Source organism: Fusarium odoratissimum (assembly GCF_000260195.1).
Source record: "Fusarium odoratissimum NRRL 54006 unplaced genomic scaffold supercont1.20, whole genome shotgun sequence".
In the NCBI taxonomy this organism is placed as follows: domain Eukaryota; kingdom Fungi; phylum Ascomycota; class Sordariomycetes; order Hypocreales; family Nectriaceae; genus Fusarium; species Fusarium odoratissimum.
In genome coordinates this window covers 500,732-523,431 of record NW_022158705.1, presented here as the reverse complement: position 1 = coordinate 523,431, position 22,700 = coordinate 500,732, and the positions used below count along the sequence as shown (strand labels likewise).

General features: G+C 48.4%; 10 protein-coding genes and 1 non-coding gene across 13 annotated transcripts; 7 read left to right on the top strand and 4 right to left on the bottom strand.

The window, feature by feature from the left end:
- Positions 1-75: 75 nt before the first annotated feature.
- FOIG_11097 (uncharacterized protein) lies at positions 76-2,120 on the bottom strand (the record flags this gene model as incomplete). The annotated part of the gene is made up of 2 exons (XM_031211644.1): positions 76-1,994; positions 2,114-2,120. The coding sequence occupies 2 exons, from the start codon at positions 2,118-2,120 to the stop codon at positions 76-78; spliced, it is 1,926 nt and encodes a 641-aa protein (XP_031058828.1).
- Positions 2,121-2,864: 744 nt separating this feature from the next.
- On the top strand, positions 2,865-4,085 carry FOIG_11096 (uncharacterized protein; the record flags this gene model as incomplete). The annotated part of the gene is made up of 3 exons (XM_031211643.1): positions 2,865-3,292; positions 3,348-3,546; positions 3,600-4,085. 3 exons carry the CDS (start codon positions 2,865-2,867, stop codon positions 3,984-3,986), a joined length of 1,014 nt encoding a protein of 337 aa, XP_031058827.1. The 3' UTR covers positions 3,987-4,085.
- A 16-nt stretch (positions 4,086-4,101) lies between these two features.
- On the bottom strand, positions 4,102-6,755 carry FOIG_11095 (uncharacterized protein). The gene is made up of 2 exons (XM_031211642.1): positions 4,778-6,755; positions 4,102-4,725 (listed from the first exon to the last, which is right to left on the bottom strand). Exons 1-2 carry the CDS (start codon positions 6,239-6,241, stop codon positions 4,441-4,443), a joined length of 1,749 nt encoding a protein of 582 aa, XP_031058826.1. The 5' UTR covers positions 6,242-6,755; the 3' UTR covers positions 4,102-4,440.
- FOIG_11093 (uncharacterized protein) lies at positions 6,728-8,431 on the top strand (the record flags this gene model as incomplete). The annotated part of the gene is made up of 2 exons (XM_031211641.1): positions 6,728-6,748; positions 8,192-8,431. The coding sequence occupies 2 exons, from the start codon at positions 6,728-6,730 to the stop codon at positions 8,429-8,431; spliced, it is 261 nt and encodes an 86-aa protein (XP_031058825.1).
- On the top strand, positions 7,193-7,274 carry FOIG_11094. Its single transcript has one exon. It is a non-coding gene; the product is annotated as a tRNA-Gly (tRNA).
- Positions 8,432-9,342: 911 nt separating the features above from the next.
- FOIG_11092 (uncharacterized protein) lies at positions 9,343-12,629 on the top strand (the record flags this gene model as incomplete). Its single annotated transcript, XM_031211640.1, has 2 exons — positions 9,343-9,770; positions 9,830-12,629. 2 exons carry the CDS (start codon positions 9,343-9,345, stop codon positions 12,627-12,629), a joined length of 3,228 nt encoding a protein of 1,075 aa, XP_031058824.1.
- A 340-nt stretch (positions 12,630-12,969) lies between these two features.
- Positions 12,970-15,769, bottom strand: FOIG_11091 (uncharacterized protein). 3 transcript variants are annotated; one of them, XM_031211638.1, is made up of 9 exons: positions 15,630-15,769; positions 15,423-15,545; positions 15,088-15,374; positions 14,887-15,006; positions 14,304-14,839; positions 13,983-14,256; positions 13,761-13,936; positions 13,532-13,715; positions 12,970-13,487 (listed from the first exon to the last, which is right to left on the bottom strand). In XM_031211638.1, the coding sequence occupies exons 1-9, from the start codon at positions 15,680-15,682 to the stop codon at positions 13,009-13,011; spliced, it is 2,232 nt and encodes a 743-aa protein (XP_031058822.1). In that variant the 5' UTR covers positions 15,683-15,769; the 3' UTR covers positions 12,970-13,008. The 3 variants fall into 3 exon arrangements, with proteins under 3 accessions (XP_031058822.1, XP_031058821.1, XP_031058823.1); XM_031211637.1 differs by having other exon boundaries at positions 14,887-15,374; XM_031211639.1 differs by lacking the exon at positions 15,630-15,769 and having other exon boundaries at positions 14,887-15,374; positions 15,423-15,618.
- Positions 15,770-17,284: 1,515 nt separating this feature from the next.
- FOIG_11090 (monoamine oxidase) lies at positions 17,285-18,721 on the top strand (the record flags this gene model as incomplete). The annotated part of the gene is made up of 2 exons (XM_031211636.1): positions 17,285-17,608; positions 17,669-18,721. The coding sequence occupies 2 exons, from the start codon at positions 17,285-17,287 to the stop codon at positions 18,719-18,721; spliced, it is 1,377 nt and encodes a 458-aa protein (XP_031058820.1).
- Positions 18,722-19,063: 342 nt separating this feature from the next.
- FOIG_11089 (uncharacterized protein) lies at positions 19,064-19,279 on the bottom strand (the record flags this gene model as incomplete). The annotated part of the gene is made up of 1 exon (XM_031211635.1): positions 19,064-19,279. The coding sequence occupies one exon, from the start codon at positions 19,277-19,279 to the stop codon at positions 19,064-19,066; it is 216 nt and encodes a 71-aa protein (XP_031058819.1).
- A 623-nt stretch (positions 19,280-19,902) lies between these two features.
- On the top strand, positions 19,903-21,447 carry FOIG_11088 (succinate-semialdehyde dehydrogenase (NADP+); the record flags this gene model as incomplete). Its single annotated transcript, XM_031211634.1, has 2 exons — positions 19,903-21,275; positions 21,324-21,447. 2 exons carry the CDS (start codon positions 19,903-19,905, stop codon positions 21,445-21,447), a joined length of 1,497 nt encoding a protein of 498 aa, XP_031058818.1.
- Positions 21,448-21,734: 287 nt separating this feature from the next.
- Positions 21,735-22,361, top strand: FOIG_11087 (uncharacterized protein; the record flags this gene model as incomplete). The annotated part of the gene is made up of 1 exon (XM_031211633.1): positions 21,735-22,361. One exon carries the CDS (start codon positions 21,735-21,737, stop codon positions 22,359-22,361), a length of 627 nt encoding a protein of 208 aa, XP_031058817.1.
- Positions 22,362-22,700: the final 339 nt, after the last annotated feature.

Genomic DNA, 22,700 nt, shown 5'->3' with positions numbered 1-22,700 from the left:
CCTTTTTTATCAGCTTCATGGTTATGGAGCTAGGTTAATGAGAAGAGAAATCAGTGTGTTGAATCATTTCGTCTTCTACAAGAGCGGGAACAGCTTCTCCCGATCTTTAGCCCCCTTATCATTCTCCCAAGCATCAACAGCCTCGCCGTCCATGAGCCCATATACATAAGCTGACCCAAGAAATAAATATTCATCTGCAGCCGCTGTTGGCCGTACGACATACTGTGTTCCGCCTCCAAACAGAACGCAAACAACATCTCCAGGCCTCATACAGCGCGGTCCAAACCCAACATATCCCGTTTCCGTGATGAACATCCTACTACCATTAGAAGCTCGAACTGCCTCCCCAAACCGCCGCGGCCCCATCATCAAATCACAGTCAATCCTGCTGAGCATATCCAAATCAGCCGACACAACCCTCGGATCATGTGGATGCAGAACCCTGAGCATCCGTTCCATCAACTCGAAATCCTCGGGTGATGTCCAGCATGGCTCTACTGGTAGAGGAATAGCTTTCGCGGCGAGCCTCACGAGCTCGAAATATTTCCTCTGATCGAATTTTCTGCCGTCTTGAGACACGTATGCCTGAATTGTGGAGAGCAAGAAAAAGGTTATAAAGTTCTTGAGATATTCATCGTCTATTGGGCGTCTTATTTTCTGGTCGATCATAGGTCCGGAGTTCTCATGGCCGGCCATCATTGTCAGCAGGACCGTTCTGATAATTTCCGAGCCGTATCTTTTGTTGAAGACATTAACATTATTAGTGATCATGTCAACAGCAGCGGGGAAGTCTTGCTGTATTTCCGCCGTCCTATCATGCATCTCTCTGATTAAATCGACCTGGAGACCTCTCAAGCTCAGCACCCTGTCGCTCAAAGGTGGGCCTAGCACCATCGGTGCATCTCGCGAGGCAGTGAAGTTGTACTTGTTCAAATGGTGATTATGTGAATAATCATCAGAGTGCCATCTCGGTGCCCAAAGTGGCAGCCGTTCTGGGCACTCGGGGTTCTCTACATAAGAGTAATCGAGAACATTCAAGTTAGTTTCCGATCTTATCACTGCACGAGCAAAATCTGCAAAGACTTCCGCTTCACTCTTGTTATAGTTTGGCACAGTGTCATAAAACCGATCGCCAGCAAGTCCGATCAATGCAAATATCTTGTCGCGTGGGTCTGTTGCATGAGTTGTTGATACAGAAGAGACTAGCTGCAAGAGATTGGCTTCCCCAACTTTGTAATGCCCCATATATAAAAGAGCGACTGTGTTCCACTCCAGCTGCGGTGAGCCTTTTTCAAGGTCAAAGTCGGATAGTTTGTGGGCGAGAGCTGCTAATCTGAAAGTCTGGAACTCATGTTTAGAAATGGCGATGTCTCCCCATAGCAGTGCGAAGTCAGACGCGACGGCGACTTCTTGTATAATCCAGACTCTGGAGAAGTATGGTACGTTGAACATTGTATTTAAGGCATCCCAAGCGGGTGAGGCTCGTGTTGGTAGACCGAGGTCTAACAGTTCGTTATCCTCGGGAAAGTAGTCTTTTTCGAAAAGACTGGGTTTTGGGATTGCCAGGGTTGAAATGATACCAGCTGCAGAAGCTACTACCTCTGGGTCAGCAGGGCCAAGCCATGCGTTGACTAATTCTGCATTGGAGTAGATATGCCTCATGATGCTGACCTGCTCTGAGCGCTCTGTTACGGAGTCTTGGTCTATGCATATTTGATCGATCCATACATGACGTGGTTTTTCAGGGAGCCTGAGCCGTCTCAGGGCTATGTCGAGACTATCGGTGATGTTGAAGTCTTGTCCGTTGCATGTGATTGACTTGGTTCGATCGAGAGGGCCCCATACGTAGCTGAGCGCTTCATACTTCGGAGCTGCATTGAGTGGATGTGTCTGCAGAGTACCACGGAGCTCATCACTTTCTTCTCCGGGGTAAAGCGTGAAGATTCTGAAAGAGTCTTGTTTCAATTGTTCATTGTATTTGTATGACACGCTGCCTTGAGTCCAATCAGTAAGTTTCCATATAATGTGTCACGGGAGACATACGCTTTAAGCAAGAGGCGAATAATCGACTATTAAAAGGACTATAAAAAGTTTCTCCACGAGTCCGCTATACGGAGCATCTAACGCGTAGTGTTCTGAAGTTGAGGGATAAATATGGGGAGTAGCCTTTCCGCATCAACGGCGAGCACATTTTATCATGATGAGTAACCTTTCGATTTCAAAGATGGCATTGGCTAAAGATTACCAAGGGAGCTTGAAGTATATAGTTTAGGTGAGGAAACTACCTTATGTGTACTAATAAAGTCAGTTGATGTTTGTATCAAACACAGCCTCGTACTTTGGAAATTAGGCAGCTACTGCCTGATTGGGATTTGTTCTTCACGTGCTGATGTCTCAGCCGCATCTGCAACTGTGCGAGCAACAACTCAGCCAAGCTCCGAAGTGGAAAATGCTTAACTTGATGATGTCTATTGCTATTCTACATTGTTTATTAATATTCTTCCGTTTGCCGTGGGGATTCTTCAGAGCATGCTACCAGACGCCTTCTTGACATCGAGTAATGGGCATCTTGAGCAAAGTGTAAACTAAACGTCCAAATGCTTCTCAATATTAGGATTCCTGGGGCATTCAGAGATGAATATAGTACTTTAACTTGGACGTGGTTGGGACCTTGTCATACCCGAGCAATGATTGGTCGCCAGCAAGTTTATCGGGGACCCTGTCATGCCCAAGAGATGATTGATCAGACCCTGGCTTTGCACTTGGACCCTTGAAAAGTCTGACGTACAGGGCTGTCAAAAAGCCTAATTATTTGTTAATAATGCACCAAGTCTGGGAAGCAGCCCTAGAAATTTGCCGTCAGAATGGCTCTCCCTCGTCACTCTCTGCGACTTCGCACTTGTACTGCCAACTTCAAGAACTTCAAGCCTTCTGGGAGCCTGCTTATTAGCCGTCGCTTTACGACTAGAAACAGAGATTTGTTCTATCACGCTTATTCTGTTAAGATGAACGGACATGGAGATTTAAACAACTCCCACGCCGGGAGAACGGCGGTCGAATTGACCCCGGACCCAGCTCACGCCTATCGATCCCTCGCCATTGACCCTTCCGATGACGTTTCTGAAATCCAAGAGAAATACCGCCCGTTTATTCTTGATGGCAAGTACATTAAAGATGATTGGGTTGCAGAATTGGAGCTGAGCACAGCTATTCAAATGGTTCAGTCCGAGATTCTCGATAGAGGCCTAGATCGTCTCCGTATCCTGGTCCTCTACGGTAGTCTACGGAGTCGGTAGGTATTCATCCGCAGGCTTGAACGCTGAATACTAATCTCATCTTCCCTTCAGATCATATTCCCGCCTCCTCGCCTTCGAAGCCGCACGTATCCTCCACCGTCTCGGCTGCGATGTTCGAGTCTACAACCCCGCCGGCCTCCCTCAAAAAGACGATGTTCAACACAATCATCCAAAGGTTCAAGAGCTTCGAGAGCTGAGCAAATGGAGTGACGGCCATGTTTGGATAAGCCCCGAACAACATGGTAACTTGGTAAGCCCTCCAACCCTCCAGACATCGATGATAGACACCTAACACGAGAGCAGACTGGCATCTTCAAACAGCAAATAGACTGGATACCCCTCTCAACTGGCTCCGTCCGCCCAACCCAAGGCCGAACCCTCGCCATCGCCCAAGTCAGCGGCGGCTCGCAATCCTTTAACGCCGTCAACTCTCTACGTATTCTCGGGCGATGGATGAGAATGTTTACGATACCGAATCAGAGTTCTGTGCCAAAGGCGTATACACAGTTTACATCTGAGGATGAGGGGAGTCGTATGCTGCCGAGTGGAAATCGTGATCGCCTTGTCGATTGTATGGAGGAGTTGGTGAAGTATACTATTGTTATGAGGCCGCATTTTAACCTCTTTGGGGATCGGTATAGTGAGAGGGAGGAGAGGAGGGCAAAAGAGGATAAGGAAAAAGTCAAATAGAGATAAAAATACTATACATGTTCGAGGAATAGATCGATTGGACTGTTCTCCGATGAGAAGACGAATATAAATACATCGTGCTGGGTTCGAGTCATTGACTGGGGCAGGATACACACCGGCCACACGAAAACTCAATCATATCATCACCAGAAACACGTACAGCAAGTGTAGTTAGAATATAGAAACTATCATGGACCCATTCAGCCGGCTCAAATGAAAGCAGGTTTATCCAACTCTATCTATCAATTGTACAGTGGTAAATCCCAAAGTGGTACGTCTTCATCGTTACTTCGTCTCTCAACTCTCAAAAGCAGCCCTTGCGAGTTCTCCAATACGCCCGGGCGATGCGTCAAAATGACCATGTCCCAAATGCACCCCACCCATCCAATGCTAAATGCCAATGCGGTCTATTGTAATTTTTGTGGTTGTTTTGTCGCGGTAAGCTCAGGCCTCGTCACGCCTCGTCACCCCCCTGCTCGGCGAGGTTCTCATCTGAGCCCTGCCAATCGTCGCTCTCAAGGCCGTCGCGGCGGATGAAGAGAGATGAGACCCAGCCCAAAATGGCCAGACCGCCGAAGATGCTCCAAGCCAATGCCTCGCCCTTGGGCTGGATGTTGATGGACAGACTGAACAGGCCACCGGAAACGAATGGTCCGAAGCTGCGACCCAAAGCAGATAGGGTTTGCGCCATGCCATTGAGGCTCCCAAGGCTCGAGTGCGACGGAGCAGAGTTGGTGATCTATTGAGGTTAGTAACGTTCAAATGATGGCGCGCAACGTTGGAGGACTCACCAAAAGCATGACACTAGACAGACCACCCACGGCACAGAGGTTCTTCAAGATCAACACCACTCCAAGCTCGATGTACAGCCACATTTTGCCGCTTCCCAGGCCAAAGAAAGGCTTGCTGTCGGCATAGCCAACCCACGGCATGAGCAGCATGCTGATACCCAGTCCCAGAAGCGAGATTTGGTAGGTACCGAGATTGCCCAATCTGACCTTGAGCGCTTGGAAGAGGAAGGCCTGGAAGATGCAGCTTGCCAAACCTGCAATACTCAGACTGATGCCAATCTTACTGGGCAACAAGTCGCGGCCGGCAGGTGGCGGTGTAGCGGCAAAGATTGGGTATAAGCTGTTGAAGGAGATGTTCGAGAGTTGGAAGACGAGATACGTGAACAGAATGAGGATCGTGGTTCGGCTAAGGTCTTTCCATGCGGACATTGCCGGGTCCACCTTGTTATCGCTATCGTCATCGTCGTTCTCGGTCTCTTCGTCATCGGATTCCGATTCGAGCGCTCGTCCGGAGGAAAGAAGGGGCTGGTTCTGGGATTGAGATCGAGGCCAGCGCGCGCTCCAAGATGCTCGTCGAGGCGGGGGTGTGGGTGAAGAGAACCAGGAAATAATCTTCTCGACCCAGGCGGGCTTCTCAAAGTTGACTTCAGTCTTGTCCAAGGTCTCTTCGAACCAGATGCTGACCACCACCACGCTGAGAGCGAGGAGACCAGCGGACAGAATGTTGGGGGCAAGATAAGGGTACTCTTTGCCCATCCTGCCGACAAGAATGCCACCTAGCGCAGGTCCGGTGATGCTACCAAGAGAGTAAATAACGGGCAAGTATGTGAAAGCGCGGCTTTGGTTGGAGCGATCCGTGACTTCTCCCAGTACAGTCGGAACACAGGCGGCATTTCCATTGAGAAGGCCCATTGCGACATGTACAACAACGATCTGCCAGTACTCCTTGCAGAAGCCAAAGACGCAGAAACACCCCATCAGAGCGGTCGTGCCCATGATCAGAACTGGCTTGCGTCCAATGACATCCGAGGCATATCCCCAGAGGAAGTTGGTCGACAGCTGCGCCAATGCGAAAGAACTCGCGAGTATTCCGACATATAAACCAGCTTCGTCGTCAGGGATACCGGGCATATTGAGGACCATTTCAGGTAAATACGGCGATATCGAGTTCAGTGCGGTCTGCTCCGCAAGGGAGAGAAACGCCAGCAACAGCAGCTGTCGCACAGGCAAAGGCGTCTCTTCTTGATCGTCGTCATCTTCGGAATCGCTTCCATTCGACGGGGCATACGGCTGTTCGAGAGGAGTCTTTGGCGGAGTGGTAGGAAAAGTCTGGTATCGATGAGACTGTCGTCGCAGGGAGCTGAGGGTAGGGATTGGCGCGCCAGCATGGAATGAACCAGAGGAGGCTGTTCGATTGACAGCTCTGGCGGCGGCGTTCGAGGAGGCACTTCGCGAGGGCGCCATGATGAACAGTTCGTGCAGTCCAAAGGCCTCTTCAGACCTTGGGAAAGCTTGTAGAGGATGATCACCTCTCAAGCTTTGGGGAATCGAAAGAGTGGTGACGTAGGACGTGCGTAGCGAATCTGGAGAGATTTATTTGGCGGGGCTGACACGCGCCACGATGAGAACAAGGCTCTAGCTTGGCATTTGCTTAAAAGTCAGTCAAGCCTTGATGCCAATGATGAGGTATCCAAGATGATCGACCAATCTTCAATTGAGGTGAGACATCAAGATTGGATTGCTTGCAGTTGATTGATGGCCCGAATATCGGCCGATCGGTCTTTTCTGGGCAGGTGCAGGAAGAAAAAACGCAGGTGATTGTTGTTCCTGCCCTCGTGAGCCTGTCGCAAGGTACGATCGCTGATGTAATTGTGGGGCGGTGCGCGATAAGCATCCAATGAGGTATGACCGTTGACGATGGCACCGGGCGGCTTACTCCGGTGAAACTCAATGGAAAAGAAGCTTATCCAAGTTTGTGATCGTTGAGAATCGTTCTGTTGAAGATTGGATCGAGATCTCTATTGCACGTGCTTACATGCTATTTGTGGAACCTGAGGATATGATGCAATTTCGTGAGATATGCGGATGGGATCGATTCATGCTTGTACGCCTACCCTGTACGAGAAGAATTGATCCATTGCAATATGTTACTGGCCATCAAGCGGTTTGAAGACAAGGCCTTATGTTCGTCCAACCGACCCTGCACTACAAGCTGAACTTCAGATGAGACTGTGAATGATTTGTACCGACCATTGGGAACACGAGGCCCTATTTCTCCGTCGGTCATATCTTTATACTGGAAGAGAATTGATGTCGCCATCAGCGAATCGAGACGAAAGTTCCCTCACTGTTCAATAATTCCAGCCCGCATTGCTTCATGACCTCAATTACGGCGCAAGGATTCCAACAAGATAAGCGTAATTGGTTTAGTGGTAAAATTCTCCGTTGCCATTCGAGCAGCGTCGGGGAGCCCAGGGTTCGATTCCCTGATTACGCAGTTAAAACCTCTCTTTTACTCCTGTAAGGTCTTCCGTTTCTTTTTGTCGATATCGCGATGTCTTTGTCTTGGTGTTTTGAGTTTTGATGCAGTGGCAGAACAGGTGGCTGTCTCGTGTGGCGCTGTAAAAGCTTAATTAAACGTGATTGGCCAATCGTCGATGCGGTTGATATCCAAAGCGGATGAGCAGTCTCACAGCATTCAAAACCCGGTTGTCAATGGTTTTGCTAGGAAGAATATCTGAGAAGACGAGGTGACTGACGAAACGGTACTCCGTACCATGCGTGCCTTAACGCTTGCTCAAAAATCGCAATCGGCGCCATGACATGAGAAGATGTTAATCAAGTACCCGTTGGCTCGAGCCAACGGGTAAATCGATCTGTATCAACATAAATCAATTGAGAGTGAGGCTTAAGCCAACAAATGCATGCATACCTGGCTCCAATAGGGCCATGAGAGATGACGTGGAAGTGCTTGTATAGCGTCTTGGGTCAAGGTATGTCTCAGAAAATGTAGTCGAGCTCAGCTTCTTCGTTGGTGATCACGTCCATTCGCGGATTGCCAAAAAGCAATTACTTGTATACCAAGCTCAATCAATCTCAGCTTCGGCAGCTCAGCTGTAGATCCCCTCGAAACTTGCTAGCTGAAAACTGAACAACACGAGCAATCTCTCCATGCATGCCGGTCGCTGAGGTATAAATCTAAGGGATTCTCCAGCTCCTTCTTTCGAATCTCTTCATACCAAACATACCAACCTATTTACACTTTACAGCATCATTATGGCGCCGTCCGAATCTCTCATTCGGCTTCAAAAGGGTAACTATATGATTTGATGCAATCAAACTACGCATGACTGACAGCATTGGCCGGGAATCGCCGGAGGCTTTGCCCCCCCTAAACCAAGCTTAACAATCCAGATAAGTACTCGGGATGGCGACTCTCTCCAGGTGTACATAACTCGGCAATTCGGAGACGAGGAAACAAAGACTGTAGAAGCAGCGGACAAAGACGCTCTCATTGGTGAGTTGTACGGTATCGTGAAGGAAATACCTATGGCGTCACCTCCAGGTAGTGAAGATATATACGGTTTGGATACTGGTATTGCTCGGATGAGCGAGGATTGGCAGTGGACCAATGGTGATAACATAAGCGGTTAGGGGGAAAGCAACGTACAGCCTTCTCCAGAGGAGAAGAAGAAGTTTGAGAGGGCGGTTGAGATTAACAAAGAGATTGCCGATGCTTAATAAAGCTACAATTTTATCAACTACTAAATAATAGTTTAAGATAACTTACCTATGATTCGTAGCATGGTGATTGATTACTTATCTATGCGGTTTCAGTCTAAAGTGTGCTGGCGAGTTCTTTCGACTTCATTTCTATTCGGGGCTATGGACTGATAAATCCATGCCGAAATGATGACCAAAGGCATGTTCGGATCGGTTGAGGGCATATCGTAAGTAATATAATCTTCTAGTCACTGAGAGAGAAGGTTATAATACAAGGCGTTTTCTATCCCCCAGGCATCCAATTATATGCCTGCATTGCACAGCCTGATTGTGGGCTTCTGGTCAGATCATGCTGCAAGTGTTGGATCGTCAAGCAAGTAGATATAACATTTGAAGCGAAAAACAGAAACGAATTTTCCTGGCCGATATATGATATAATTGCAATCACAATAGAAAAGGAACAAAGTTATTTTTCACTTGGTGAGAGGGTTTAGTAAAGCCTGTTTCCCAAACACAGCCATATCAAACAGCAACAGCCAAGGCATCCTGCGAGGTGAACTGGGCTTGAAACGACACACTTGATTGGGCAACAATGTAGCACAGCATCTTAAATGCAGTCGGATTCTGAGGCAGCGGTATCCTACCAGTCTGCCTTCTGGAAAACAGGGGTTGCCCAATTCCTGCCCAATCCCCCCAACTTCAACTTTCTTTCAACATCAGACATTTTCATTCGCCTCAGGGAGCAAGACAGCATCTGACTCTAAGTAGTCTAAGGTCCACTAAATCTATACTTAGTTTACCCAATTCCTTTTTCATTTTCCCAACAGCAGGCGACTATCGGGATGGCGACCGGCCTAGAGGCACTCGGGGCTGCCAGCGCTGTTATCCAGTTGATCTCGTTTGCCGGGAGCCTCATCTCCCTCAGTTTCAAGATTTACGATGGAATGCCTACCCCCGAGAACGAGCTTGAGGAGTACTCGACCAAGATGATGGAGGCGGCCCGTCGCGTTCAGTCTCGTGGCACCAAAGTGCCCAAAGGAACCCAGGTTGGCGACAAACTATCCAAGGTCTCGCAGGAGTGCATCAATGCGGCCACAGAGCTGAAGAAAGAGAGTCAAACGCTTACCAAGCGATGCCAAAAGGGCAAAATGTTCAAGGCTGTCTATTCTGCTTTTCGCGCGGAAAGTCATAAAACCAAGCTCAATCAATTGAATGAGTCCTTAAAGAAGTGCAAGGAATTAATGGAAACAGAGCTCTTGTTGAAGATATGGTGCGCATTCAATTCAGTGTTCACCTCGTCAACGCCTGCTAACAGCTTGATGTGAACAGCGACCAGAATACTGCGACTGCACAACAACAGAGCCAAGGATTCCAAAGTCTAGCAACTGATGTCCAGAACCTCATTTTCAAGATTGCGGAAGGCTTTACCAGGGTAGAGCAACTGGTGTCCATCGAAGCTCAAGTCACACGGGATGCCATCAACACCCACGTCACCTCCGAGTTCAAGGCTTTGGGCATCAAGAACATTACAGACAACCAACGTCAGCGACTCTTGAAAAGCCTCAAACCCGAGGAAATCAGAGAGAGATATAATTCTGTTCTACCGTCATCAGACGCTTGTTTCGAAAGAGTTTTCGCGTCATATGAACGTGTTTGTCGCAAAGACCAAGAATACAAAGCCTGGGAAATTTACGAGCGAGCATTTGCTGACGAAAGTGATAATGAGAGTGAAAAGGCAAGATTTGAAGAGGAGGTTGATGAGATTGATCACATATGGGAATGTTTTAGTACCTGGCTGCAGTCAGATGACATATTATTTTGGATCCGAGGAAAGCCAGGATCAGGGAAAAGCACGTTGATCAAATTCGTTATCAACAACGACAACACGAAGCGTTTGCTTGGCTCCTGGCAACCAAACACTAGACTTCTGTCGCATTTCTTCTGGAAGATCGGAAGTGAGCCTCAAAACAGCATTAAAGGCCTTTTGTGTTCTTTGCTTCACGACCTCCTATTAGAAGATGTCGATGCCATCGACAACGTATTGAGGGAGTTCAAATTCTCCCAATCGAAAGACTCTTATAGAGAATGGTCATCCCAAGAAGCGGAGAAAATCTTCTTGTACCTTTTAGATACTGGTGCTTATTCAACATGCATTTTTATCGATGGCCTCGATGAGATATCTAATAAAGATGGATACCGGGCACTAGTCAGTGTCGTTCAAAGACTCACATCATGTCAGCGAGTGAAGGTCTGTGTATCAAGCCGACCTGAAACAGAGCTAGTCAAAAGGCTTGAAAGAATTGGAGTACAGAGCTTACGACTAGATGACCTCACCAAACCTGAGATGGTCGTCTATCTACGCAAGGAATTCGAAAGATTACCACAAGATCAGTCCGCCGACTTGGCGCTTGAAGATTTCATCTATACACTTTTAGCCAAATCACAAGGGGTCTTCCTCTGGCTTGCTCTTGCTACGAGAAGCGTCATCAATGGAATTACGAATGGCGATGATCAAAAAATCCTTTCCCAAAGGCTACAAGAACTCCCAGAAGAGCTTGAGTCTCTTTATCAGAAAATGTGGGAGAGACTCAACGGGAATGACCGAGTATACCGCGAGACCGCTGCAAGATACTTCCGCTTTGTCATAGCCGACGGCTGGGGAACAACACTGTATAATAAGGACGGATCATATGCCTACATGAGAGAGCCCAATCTGATCCAACTATCACTGGCGATAAATGTCGAAGACAGTTTCATCTTTCCACCCAAAGCTGATGCGAAAAAGCTCTTTGAGCTGACTGCTCTGTGTGCCGCGACAGAAAGCGATGTCCAGACCCGATGCGCTGGTATGCTACAAGTTGCTCGACACTCTGCTCTTGATGAAAAACTAGCGGAATTCCCCGACGCGATGTATCCACTTACACGACAAGTCCAGTTCATTCACCGCACAGCTCACGACTTCCTGATTGATACAGAAGCTGGTCAATCCATTGTGAATTACAAGTCAAATGAGACAACTTCGGTGGATACAGAACTCAAACTGCTTAAATGCCAGCTCAGTCTGATAAACACGTGGTACCATGAGCTTGGGGTCGCGTCTTTTGTATCTGATGCTCTTCGTGACTGCAATCGACTGAATAACAAGGGAGCGAATCCAAATACCATATTGGAGGCACTAAATATAATCAAGGACCTATATGAAAACGGTGCTCTGATCAATCCCCAATCGTGGGCGCCTACTCGATCCTTTCCTTGTGTCGCAGCGTTTTCTCTTGACAGCTTCGAAGATTTTGTCATTTCTTCTTTTGTTCCGACTCCCTCACCAGAGCTTGCTACGAACAGCCTTCACGAGCTGGCACTTGCAAGTCGACACATGGGTATGTCCGAACTATCAGTCAAGATATGCCGAGGGATGGTTGGACTTGGCGCAGACGCACATGTCGCCAAAAGGTCCGATCTGTGGTTTCAGCTGCCAGAGCACAAAACACCCATAACAAAACATACTACAGCCTTTGAGACGCTTATTTGTACCGCAATTCAGTCGGATAGTAGCAGCACGGGGTTGTTTCTTGACGTGATCGAAATTCTGGTACAGACCTGCCCGGACTTGCACAAAAGGTTCATATTATTCATTGACCGGTTCGGAGTTTTGCTCTGTCATATATTTAATCCAAGTAAAGCATGGCTCATGCTGGAGGTCGATCTGCAGTTTCTCATCACCAAGCTCCTGACTGTAGCCGACCGGAAGAACATCCGAAATGAGTCTAATAATAGGATGCACGAACTTGCAGCCTCTTTCATCAAGCCTCATGCACGTGTTAGATATATTGCAGGCCGTGGAGGAGAACCTGGCTATCAAAGTGTCTGGGCTCATTGCTATCGAGTTCTCGACCAAGAACCATTCCTGGACATTATTGACAGCTTTTGGTATGGCGAGAAATCCCTTGAAGTGGTTGCAAGATTTGAACACGATGTGGACGCCATAAATATCCGTAACGATGGCTCTACCCTTTCAAATCGTAGCTTTCCATTGAAGAGCTTAGAAAAGGTGTCCATCGGGGAACAGATGGATATGCTAATACAAGAGGGTGTAGGGCTATACAGAGAGGAGAAGGTCAGCATTGGTTGATGCCGTTCCCTACGATATGGGCGCAGTGGAAAATGGGTATTGATCTTGTCTTGGATGAGCTGTATCTCTGATACACCCTTCTATCTAATATAATGCTAAGTGGTCGTATTAGTAGTGAACAAAGAGCCAATTTCTTCGTCAAAATCAGGTCTCAAGTACGTCTTCTTGGAAATAGGTACCAAAGCGAAGCTGCAGATATCTGTTTGAACCAATGAACGAGGAAGAAAGCTGTCAACTTCATATCAGCATGATCTTGGTCTATATTAAAACCCTGACCAGCTCGGTACCTAGCTACCTCAAGTATCTCAGTTTTCATCTAACGATAAAATAAGCAATAATTCGAGAAATCTTCTCAAATAAGCCCCCTCTAATTTTAACCTTACTCCAAAGTCAACATATTCTCAGGCATGATATCCGGGTCCCCTATCTGATGCACAATCGACAAAAACTCCTCCGATGAAATCCCAATATTATCAAGAAACTCCATATCACTTGTCATAGGATTCTGCACACAATTCATTGGAACCTCCATACCCAGTGTCTCCTGCGCAAGAAGTCGTTGTTGCTCCTCATCAGCCTTTCTCGCTAAATCTTCGTCTGTTACTGCAAGGGATAATGTCTGAAGACCTTGTTGTTGGACTTGGGCGACGAGTTCTTGGCATTGGGTTTCGAGATAGACGAGTTCTTGCTTTCGTACGGATGCAAGGCGGTTGCCGCGGGCGATCATGTTGTCGAGGAGCTGGTGGATTAGCAGACGGCAGCCTTGGTCATCTGCTACGCCGGGGAAGAGGGCCGTTGCCATGTTTAGATGTAATGCGGCGCCGAAGGTGAACTCGAGATCGTAGGGAAGAAAAATCTCTGTGGAGTGTTAGTGGGAGTTGAGGAGGGGTAGGGGAACTTACCGAGAAGACTGTACTCGCTGGTGAGAATTTGTAGTGTTTTGACTGCTGATTTTATACCGGTTGAGATGACGGCCGCTGTTTGGCCGAGGAATGCTTCGGAGTTCTCATTACCTGGTTGGCCGAGAATGTCGAGACGTTCCTTGAGGACTGAGAGTAGAAGTGGCCTTGTGGCGACGATAACGCACTGGGGCTGTTAAATCTGTCGATGAGAAAGTAGTGGATGACTTACTTGGTGGTAAAGAAGGGTTATATACTTTGTGCCTCGAGGCATGGTATCAACCGAGTTTCGAAATTTGAGTGATATGATTCTTTCTATTTCTTGGGCGTGATGGGCGAGTGTATGGAGGATTGACTTGGTTTGCTCGAGGAACTGGTCAAGTGGTGTTTTCTCTGGCTTGTAGAGTGCTGAAAGGTTAGAAATCGATGAAGGATTCTTCGGACTCAAACTTACTGGTCAATATCACGGACAGAAGATGAGACAGATTCACTTGAAGACTGCGAGCGCTATCATCTTGCGACCCAACGTTTGGTGGGTTGACTGGTGTAGAAATGTCACTATCTTGAACAGACATAGGAAGTCCCAAAGATGACGAAAAGTGCCGATCCATGATGTACAACGTCCACCATAAATCACGACAAGATGTGACTGTCTCACTGCCGAGCTCATTATCAGGTAACTGCGTATGCAGACCCTCTAGCTGAGCAATTCGAATAGCCTGGCCAAGCTGTCATACCGTCAGTCATGAAACACACACTCCTCGACAGTACCTACATATACGTGAGCAGACTCCCTCTCATCAATCGAATACAAATACAAGCCAACCATGGCCAAAACCTCTATCGCAAATAAGCTATCCTTCCAAAGAGCCGTATGATCCGGCATCAGACCCATCGCACGCACAAAGAACTTTGCACCGGGGGGTTCCTTGGATGGGAGAGGCTGGGATGAGAGAAAGGCTGTTCCAAAGGCTAGAATCAAGAGAAACTTGACATACCAGAGGCGGTTCTCCTCTGCCTTGCTCTGCGCATCAGAATAGAAATCACGGATCTGGTTCACGAATTCTACCTCGTCGAAAAGACGGTAGGTCTGGCCGAGGTGGAATTTGAAGGTGTGGAAGAGATAGATTGCGTAGTCGAGGGAAGGCAGGCCGGAGACATCGGCTTTTTCTAGTTGTGTCCATGACAGCTTGTAGACGTCTTCTTCGATTAGTTGGGGTGGTATGTTGAGACCGCCTGGTTGGAGCTTATCGCCGAGCATGAGCATGAGTCGTAGAGTGAAAGACCACGTCGACCACGGCGCGAGCCATACTATGAAATAGTTAGAACATCTCACATACACCAGTTCTTGCACTCACTCCATGTGCGCCTATTCTTGCGAGTATTCTTGATGATCTTGGATGGTATTGTAAAAGCACTCGGCCAGATAGTCAACGGCGACTCGCCGGTTTGTTGCGAGTAGGACGAAGTAGCTGGATCTTTAACGGACGAGTCAGATTGTTGTCGGGAGCCTACCGTGAGCGCAGGAGAAGCAAGACTGGTATCAACCCCGCACTCACCATTGACATCGTTTCCAAAAGCAGCATCATTAGTGCGCTTCAATCCGGGAGAGTAGTTATCTCCTCCAACTTGAGATGATGATATTGGTGGCGAACAATATGAGGGGTGAGAGTTTTGAGAGTGGACGGATGCTGCGTCCATTGATGAACGGTATGGCGGAGGTGCAGAGGCCGTGGGAGGCGAGCGATATGTAAATGTTGTATCTACTTGACCTGCATTGTCGAAGATGTTATTTGTCGGTGAGCGTTGTTGCTGTTCTACTCGCTTTTGAAGATCTTGGAGATATCTTTGGGTTCGTCAGTGAGAGTCGAGACAAGGACACCTGGTGACGAACTTCTCTGATACCATCACCTTTGCTCCTCCCTCTGTAAAGCGACATTGCACAGAGCGACGCTGACAATTCTGACACGGGTCATCGCCAGAGCATTTGATCTTACTCTGTCTACACGCGACACAGCTATGACGCCGTCAGCCCAGAACAGTCTCAGCCACCAAACGAGAGGGGCACATAGATAAAGCTTAAAGCGGTGACATAACATACGCATTGGCTGTTCTTCTTGTCTTGCGAGGTTCCTTCTGCGCGTCTGATGCCATTTCGGCAGGATATCTTACGATGCGTCGAAGAATCTTTTGGTCATGGAAGCTCCAAAAGAAACAGTTTTTTGGCTGCAGTGTGTCTTGGGTTCCCCTGCAGTTTGGGTGTGAGTGCCACCGACCCTAGCACCCCCGCACAAATGCCGATCAAGTGATTGGGTTTTGACGTGGCCGTTACCGGGGGAATATGGGGGCAACACTCGATGAACTACCGGACTTGGTATGATGCATATCCAATTATTGTGCTAATATTACTATTTGAAACATTCTAGAAGGATTATTGAAACATTAACTATATGTACGATTTGTCTGAATTGACTTTGTGATGCTCTGCGAATGGATAGCTTGTTTTCTTGGCCAACGGTAGATGCAGCAGTTAGACAGCCCAGTACCTATTCCTCCCCAATTACAAACGTGACCGGCCTTCGCTCACTGGAATGCCGTGGCTAGATAAGCCCAACTTTCCCCCTTGCAACGTCAATGAACAACACACTATCGATCCCCACAATATAATGAAGAATGCACTATATCCCATTGGTCATTGAAACAAAGGCGTCTGGCCACGGGATCAATGGTCCCAATGGGGAAATAATTCTTCATATCGCACATTAGATCAGTAAAAGCGAGGTCGGCGTCATACATGACGGTTTTTTTTGCTCCTCACTTATCATGTTTGTGGGTGAGATATCGAGGGGAGATTGCAGGGATCGGGAAGTAGGCCCTTCCGATTGGTGAGGCAGCGAGATAATTACTCTTTTGGAAATATTTAGCGGTGCTAGTGGTTTTGGTGTTGATAACGGTAAGTTTGAGATATCGATGTTTGGGCCAATTGTTTGATATGGATTTGTAGCATGCACGATAACGGTTCCGCTGCAAAACATGAGAAGGCCTGGTAAGACGAATTGCAACAGTCATGACCGGTTTGCGCAATCCACGCTCAAGCCTTGTGATAAGAATACCAAATCTATGGTAATTTGGACGTCCAAGATATATGGACGGCTCCTGTTCTGGAGTGCATTCGTGTTCATTCCTCGCCGAACTTTTCAATTTAAATACGATATGGATCTATCTTCCTATTAATCTGATTCGAGTAGCATATGATTACTTGGTGGGCCAGCATTTCAGGAGGCCATCGTTGAACTCAGACCGGAAGCTCATCCGACTTGGTCCCCGTCCCCTCGCCCGGACCCCCAGCAGTTCTCCATGTCTCGCAGATACCCCAACCGTGCACAGGTCATTCTAGAAGCTATCCATGTCAATACGTCCAGATGAAGGAGTCTCAGCCGGCTTGGAACGGTGAAGAAAATCCGGGGGTTAGGCTAAGCGACTTGATCTCCACGGTGGGGTAGGACGGTCTTCAGTCTCGGGTTGGGCATCCGAACAGAAGATCATAGGATCTGGTTTGGAGCACTTTACTGTGACCCAAAGCTTGATTGGAAATCACTTGAAGACTGAAGCAGTTACAGGACTCGTCCAGCATTCGTTGCCTTTAGACCTAATAGCAGCCCCTGGGTTATCGGAACAGGAGTTCTACAATTTACAGAGCCAAAAGACGAGAGTTGTATCTCTCCTTGCAATATCCAAGCATACTCAAGTATCACTATGCTAGACCTCGCCATAATCGGCGCCGGCTTCTCCGGTCTTCAAGCTGCAGTCACCGCCCAAAAAGTCGGTCTATCGATCGCAATTCTCGAAGCTCGCGACCGTGTTGGTGGTAAATCCTGGACTGTTCCACTCAAAAACACAAACGGAAAAGCAGATCTCGGCGCTGCTTGGGTGAATGATGAACTACAGCCCCTCGTTTGGTCGTATATCCAACAATTCGGACTCGAGGATCAAATCGTGAAGCAAAGACTTGGCCATAAGGCTGTCATGGTCAGTGCAAATGGGGAGAGGATTGAGTTTCCTTTTGGTATCACGCCTGATGTAAGTTATGAGAGGCATGGTGCGAGTTGGAAGTCTGGGAATGTGTGCTGATTGGGATAGTTTACGCATGAAGAAAAGACGAATCTTGAGATGGTTAGGGATGACATCCAAGCAGAATCTTTGAAGCCCGATGGATTCCGGAAAGATGATGATCAGATCAGTTTGGATCAATATGTTCGAAATCTCGGCGGCGGTCCCAAAACTCTCGAGATGGTGAATCTTTGGGTTCGAGTTATGCATGGTCTAGAATCGACTGAAGAATCCGCAGCCTGGTTCATCGAATACTGCCGCACAAACCATGGTCTTCTAGCTATTCGAGCAGATGATCGTACGGGTGGTAATTACATGCGCATCAAATCTGGTACACAATCCATCGCCAAGGGCATGGCTGATCTTATCGGCCATGAGAACATCCACTTCTCAAACCCCGTTTCTTCAATCGAGCAAAGCATGTCAGGTGTCGCTGTGAGAACGACAACTGGAAAGGTCGTCAAGGCCAAGAAACTCATCATCTCGATGCCTTCCGCTATGCTCAAAGAACTCACCTTCTCACCCCCTTTACCTAAGCGAGCACAGGAGGTCTACAATAACACCAAATTGGGTCATTACAACAAAGCCATTGTGTTTTACAGCAAACCTTGGTGGCGCGATGGTGGATTCAACGGCTTTTTCATGGACTTCCGCGGCCCAGCCTGCGTTGTACGCGATACCTCTTTCGACGATGAAGGTATCTATGGGTTCACTTGTTTCGTGAACGGTAAACCCGGTGAAGAATGGAGTAAACAGTCTCCTGAGACTCGACTAAAGGTTATTCTTGATCAACTCGCGCACGCTTTCGATTCGTCGGAAGCTTATAACCCGCTTGAGTTTGTTGAGCAAATCTGGCAGAATGAGGAGTTTAGTCGTGGTGCTCTTGCACCAGTCACAAAGATCGGACATCTTGCCAAGTATAGGGATATTTATGGTAAACCGGTGGGAAACATTCACTTTGTGGGAACCGAATATGCGACGCACTGGAAGGGATATCTTGAGGGTGCTTTGACGTCGGGACATGCTGGGGCGAAGGAGGTTATTGAGGCGCTGAAAGATCAATCTTTGCAGGCAAAGCTTTAAGTTGGATGGTTTGGCTGATTTGAGCGACGGTAGAAATAATTGAGTATGTTTTTATAGGTGAGATTGGTGGATCTATTGCTAATGATGAGGTCTCGTAAGAGGACCCAAACCCATGACTCCTTTCAACACTACTAGTGTGCTATGCTGATGAATGCTATACGCTCCCTCATCAACTCTCAGCCATCACCTGCAATACGGCCCTTGCACCGCGCTAGCCTCCTCGACTCTTCTCCTTTTCTCCCTTAACCTCCTCAGCTCAGGTAAGATGAATAGGTTGATGGATTCGTGATAAGGCTCTGGAAGACCGACAATTACAGTCACCAATTTCTTAAGCAGCATCTTTCAAATGCCTTCAAATGGCGATGGAAACTTGCCAGCCTGAGAAACAAGTACAACAAGCAGAGCGATGACGACTCGGTAGTTTCCATCGGTGTCGAAACCATCCTGCTGTGTTCTCTCCGCCATAAGCGCCCGAAACCGGTCCAGATATTGTCGGGCGAAACTGTTAATGCTCGCCACATTCAAACAGCTCGAACAAAGGAATACTATGGCCGTCATGATGAGGTTGTCGGTTTTCGCGAGGGGGAGGACACGTTCTCGCCATGTGTGGCTGAGAGCTTATATCAGCACAGAGAACTTAGTTCACATGCAGGGCGAAACAATTTTAACAACTACAATGGTAACCATGATACTCCATTAAGTAAAGATACATACCTTTTTCGGCCTCCTCAGCTGCAGCCCGGAGATTGCTGGACCGAAAGCTTCATCCATCTCGGGTTGAGGTCTGCGCTGAACTCAGCATCGGCTTCTCAAGCCGAGATTCTCGATAGCGGCAATTCTTGGGCGGCGCATCACGAAGGAAAGCGGCGGCAAGAACTTTGACGGAATTGGTGAGACTTCTTCTCCTTCCCCTTTTGTTCAGCGTTTCATCTGCGGCCCTCGGGGTCTTCCCCGCACCGTGGACTTCCCATAAACATCAAGCCCCAACTGCTCATGATCAGCTTATCAACCGGACAGCTCCGCATCTCCATCTCAAGCCGAATACAGGGAGACTACCTCAGCGCATCGCGCCGTATCTAGAGATAACAATACCTAACACCGACGCATCATTCGCGATCGTTGTATAACGATACCCGTCACCAGATTCAATCGCCGCTCACCTGCATCGGTCACCGCCCACAATGACATCCCTCACCTCTACCCTCAAAGATCCATCCCTCCTTGTCGAAAGCCGACCCTTCATCAACGGCGAATGGCCTCTGTTCACGTCCTCTCAAACTTTTCCTGTCTGCAACCCCGCGACAAACACAATCATCGGCTCAGCACCAGAATGCACCGTCGACGACGTCAACAGCGCCATCTCGGCAGCTTCAGAGGCCTTTCCCCTGTGGCGCGCTCAATCAGGCCGCCAGCGCGCAAAGATAATTCGCAAAATCGCAGAGCTACTGGCAGAACACAAAACTGACATCGCAAAGATCATCACAGCGGAGAATGGAAAGGCGACAGCGGATGCTGAAGGGGAGGTGATGTTCTCGGCGGGGTTCTTCGAGTGGTTTGCGGAAGAGGCGCTGAGGCTGTATGGTGATGTTGTCCCGCATTCGCAGCCGAATTCGAGAATTCAGGTCATCAAGCAGCCCGTTGGTGTTTGTGGTTTGATCACGCCTTGGAATTTCCCTTTGGCGATGGCTGCGAGGAAAGTCGCTGCTGCGCTTGCGGCTGGGTGTACGACTGTGCTCAAGACGGATGGCGTGACGCCTTTCTCGGGGAATGTTCTCGGTGTCCTCGCTGAGCGCGCTGGTCTGCCAAAGGGGGTTCTCAATATCGTCACTGCTCTGGATAACACACCGAAACTAGGTCTTGCGCTGTGCGAGTCTGACGTCGTCAAGAAGATCTCCTTCACGGGCTCAACCCGGGTAGGGAAGATCCTGATGAAGCAGTCAGCCGATACTCTCAAGAAGCTATCTCTAGAGCTTGGAGGCAACGCGCCCTTCATCGTGTTTGACGAGGCCGATGTCGAGACCGCGGTATCCAGCGCCATCATTGCCAAGTTCAAGGTGACCGGCCAAACATGCGTTTGCGCCAACAGGATCTATGTCCAGGAAGGCATCTACGACCAATTCTCCAAGCGCCTAGTTGAGGAAGTCGGCAAGTTTAAAGTCGGTAACGGTGCTGACCCTTCAGTGACACACGGCCCGATGACCACGAGTGTAGACAAGGTTGAGGAACATGTCCAAGATGCCCTCAAGAATAAAGCTACTCTTCTCTTCGGCGGTCAGCGATTACCCGATCTCGGAAAGAACTTCTTCCAGCCGACAGTTCTGGGCGATGTTGACGATACGATGGCCGTGACTTACGAAGAGACATTCGGACCACTTGCGGCGTTGACCAAGTTCAAGACAGAAGACGAGGTTATCGCAAGGGCGAACAAGTCTGACGTAGGATTGGCTTCTTACATCATGACAAACAACCTAGCGAGATCGCACCGCGTGCAGGAGAGATTGGAGTTTGGTATGGTAGCCATCAACACTGGTGTCATCTCAGACTGGGCTGCTCCGTAAGTACAAACACTTGTTGCAGCGGATCAATGACTGACTGTTTGTAGATTTGGCGGTGTCAAACATTCTGGTATGGGGCGTGAGGGCAGCAGGTATGGTGTTGATGATTACATGGTTCTCAAGACGATTGTCACTGGTGGTATCAATACTGTGTACAACCCAAGGCTATGAAGAAGGAGCATATGGAGCAAACATGCTCAAGCAAACGGCATCGCAACAACAATTCTGTGACCCATCAAGGTTGCTTTCCACCGTATTCCACGTGATACTCATGCAGTGAATGGAGTCATTGAGGCTATTGTTGCGATCATTGGCATGAGCTGCAAACGACAGTGGCAACGACTGACAGCATATCAACTCGCATATCTACCGAATCGCATCATCTCCTCTCCCAAACATCTTTCAGTCAACCCTCCTATCTACACAAGAGGAACACCAGCATCACTTCAACATCAGCCATGGCTACCGACAAGACGATGTCGTCACTTCCAAAGCCCTCTGCCCCTATTGCCATCCCGACCGGCCGAAACCGCGCCCGTACTGTCGACCACCTCCTTCGACATCATCCTCCCTCCCATTCCCCAATCCTTCTCCGATCTCCGGGCCCTCAAAGCCACGCCGATGCCGTCCCTCCCGATCCTCGCAAGACCACCAACCCGAAAGACCCTCTTCGCTACGTCGACTCTCTGAAACTACAAGTCATCCGCAACAAGCGCGGCGAAACTCTCGGCCTCAAAGTCGTCGACATTAACTCCGTCAAACCTGAACGAGCAAACGTTTGTGCTCATCTTCCTATTGGCAAAGAAAACGCTGGTCTTGTGTTTGATGTCGAGAGTGCCGAGGCGATGAAGGAGTTGTACTCCAAGGCGTCATTGACGATGGCCTCGGACAGGATCATGGGGATTCTTTTTGCGCCGCCGCGGCCTGATGCTGGTGGCATTGCCAGGGATGCGGATTGGTCTTTTTTGGATGATGATGTTGGAGGGGGAGATGCGAAGGATGAGAATGAGGATAGGGATCGGGATCAGCTAGGTGCTGATTTTCAGATTCCTTTGCTGTTGGGGGGTCTTGATCTTGATGATTGAGTACTTTCTATGGTGGATGATTTGGACGAATGACAAAGATCGCTGGCGATGACAGAGGATACGGTTGCTTTGTCTTGGAGGAAACATACCCAAGAATAGCTGTTTGATACAGACCAGTCTCTGCGTTGGAGCAGAAATGACGAACAACGATTGTTTTGCGCACCATGATTACCATCTCGTTGGTGTCATTTTGGTGGCCTCTTCATCCTTCTCCCCATTCCGACATATGATCGTCGTCTGTCTCGTTTGGTACTCACTTCTTCTCCCGCCATCTTCAAGATCATCGCCATCAAGTTCCCGTTACTCTTTTCTGAGTGCTTCTTTTTCCACGTCATCCGT

Coding starts and splice junctions, on each gene's coding strand:
- FOIG_11095 (XM_031211642.1), bottom strand. CDS start 6,241: ATGGCGCCCTCGCGAAGTGCCTCCTCGAACGCCGCCGCCAGAGCTGTC. Junction 4,726..4,777: donor TGTCTAGTGTCATGCTTTTG/GTGAGTCCTCCA, acceptor TAACCTCAATAG/ATCACCAACTCTGCTCCGTC.
- FOIG_11091 (XM_031211637.1), bottom strand. CDS start 15,682: ATGGCATCAGACGCGCAGAAGGAACCTCGCAAGACAAGAAGAACAGCC. Junction 15,375..15,422: donor AAGGTGATGGTATCAGAGAA/GTTCGTCACCAG, acceptor ACGAACCCAAAG/ATATCTCCAAGATCTTCAAA. Junction 14,840..14,886: donor CAAGAATAGGCGCACATGGA/GTGAGTGCAAGA, acceptor ACTATTTCATAG/TATGGCTCGCGCCGTGGTCG.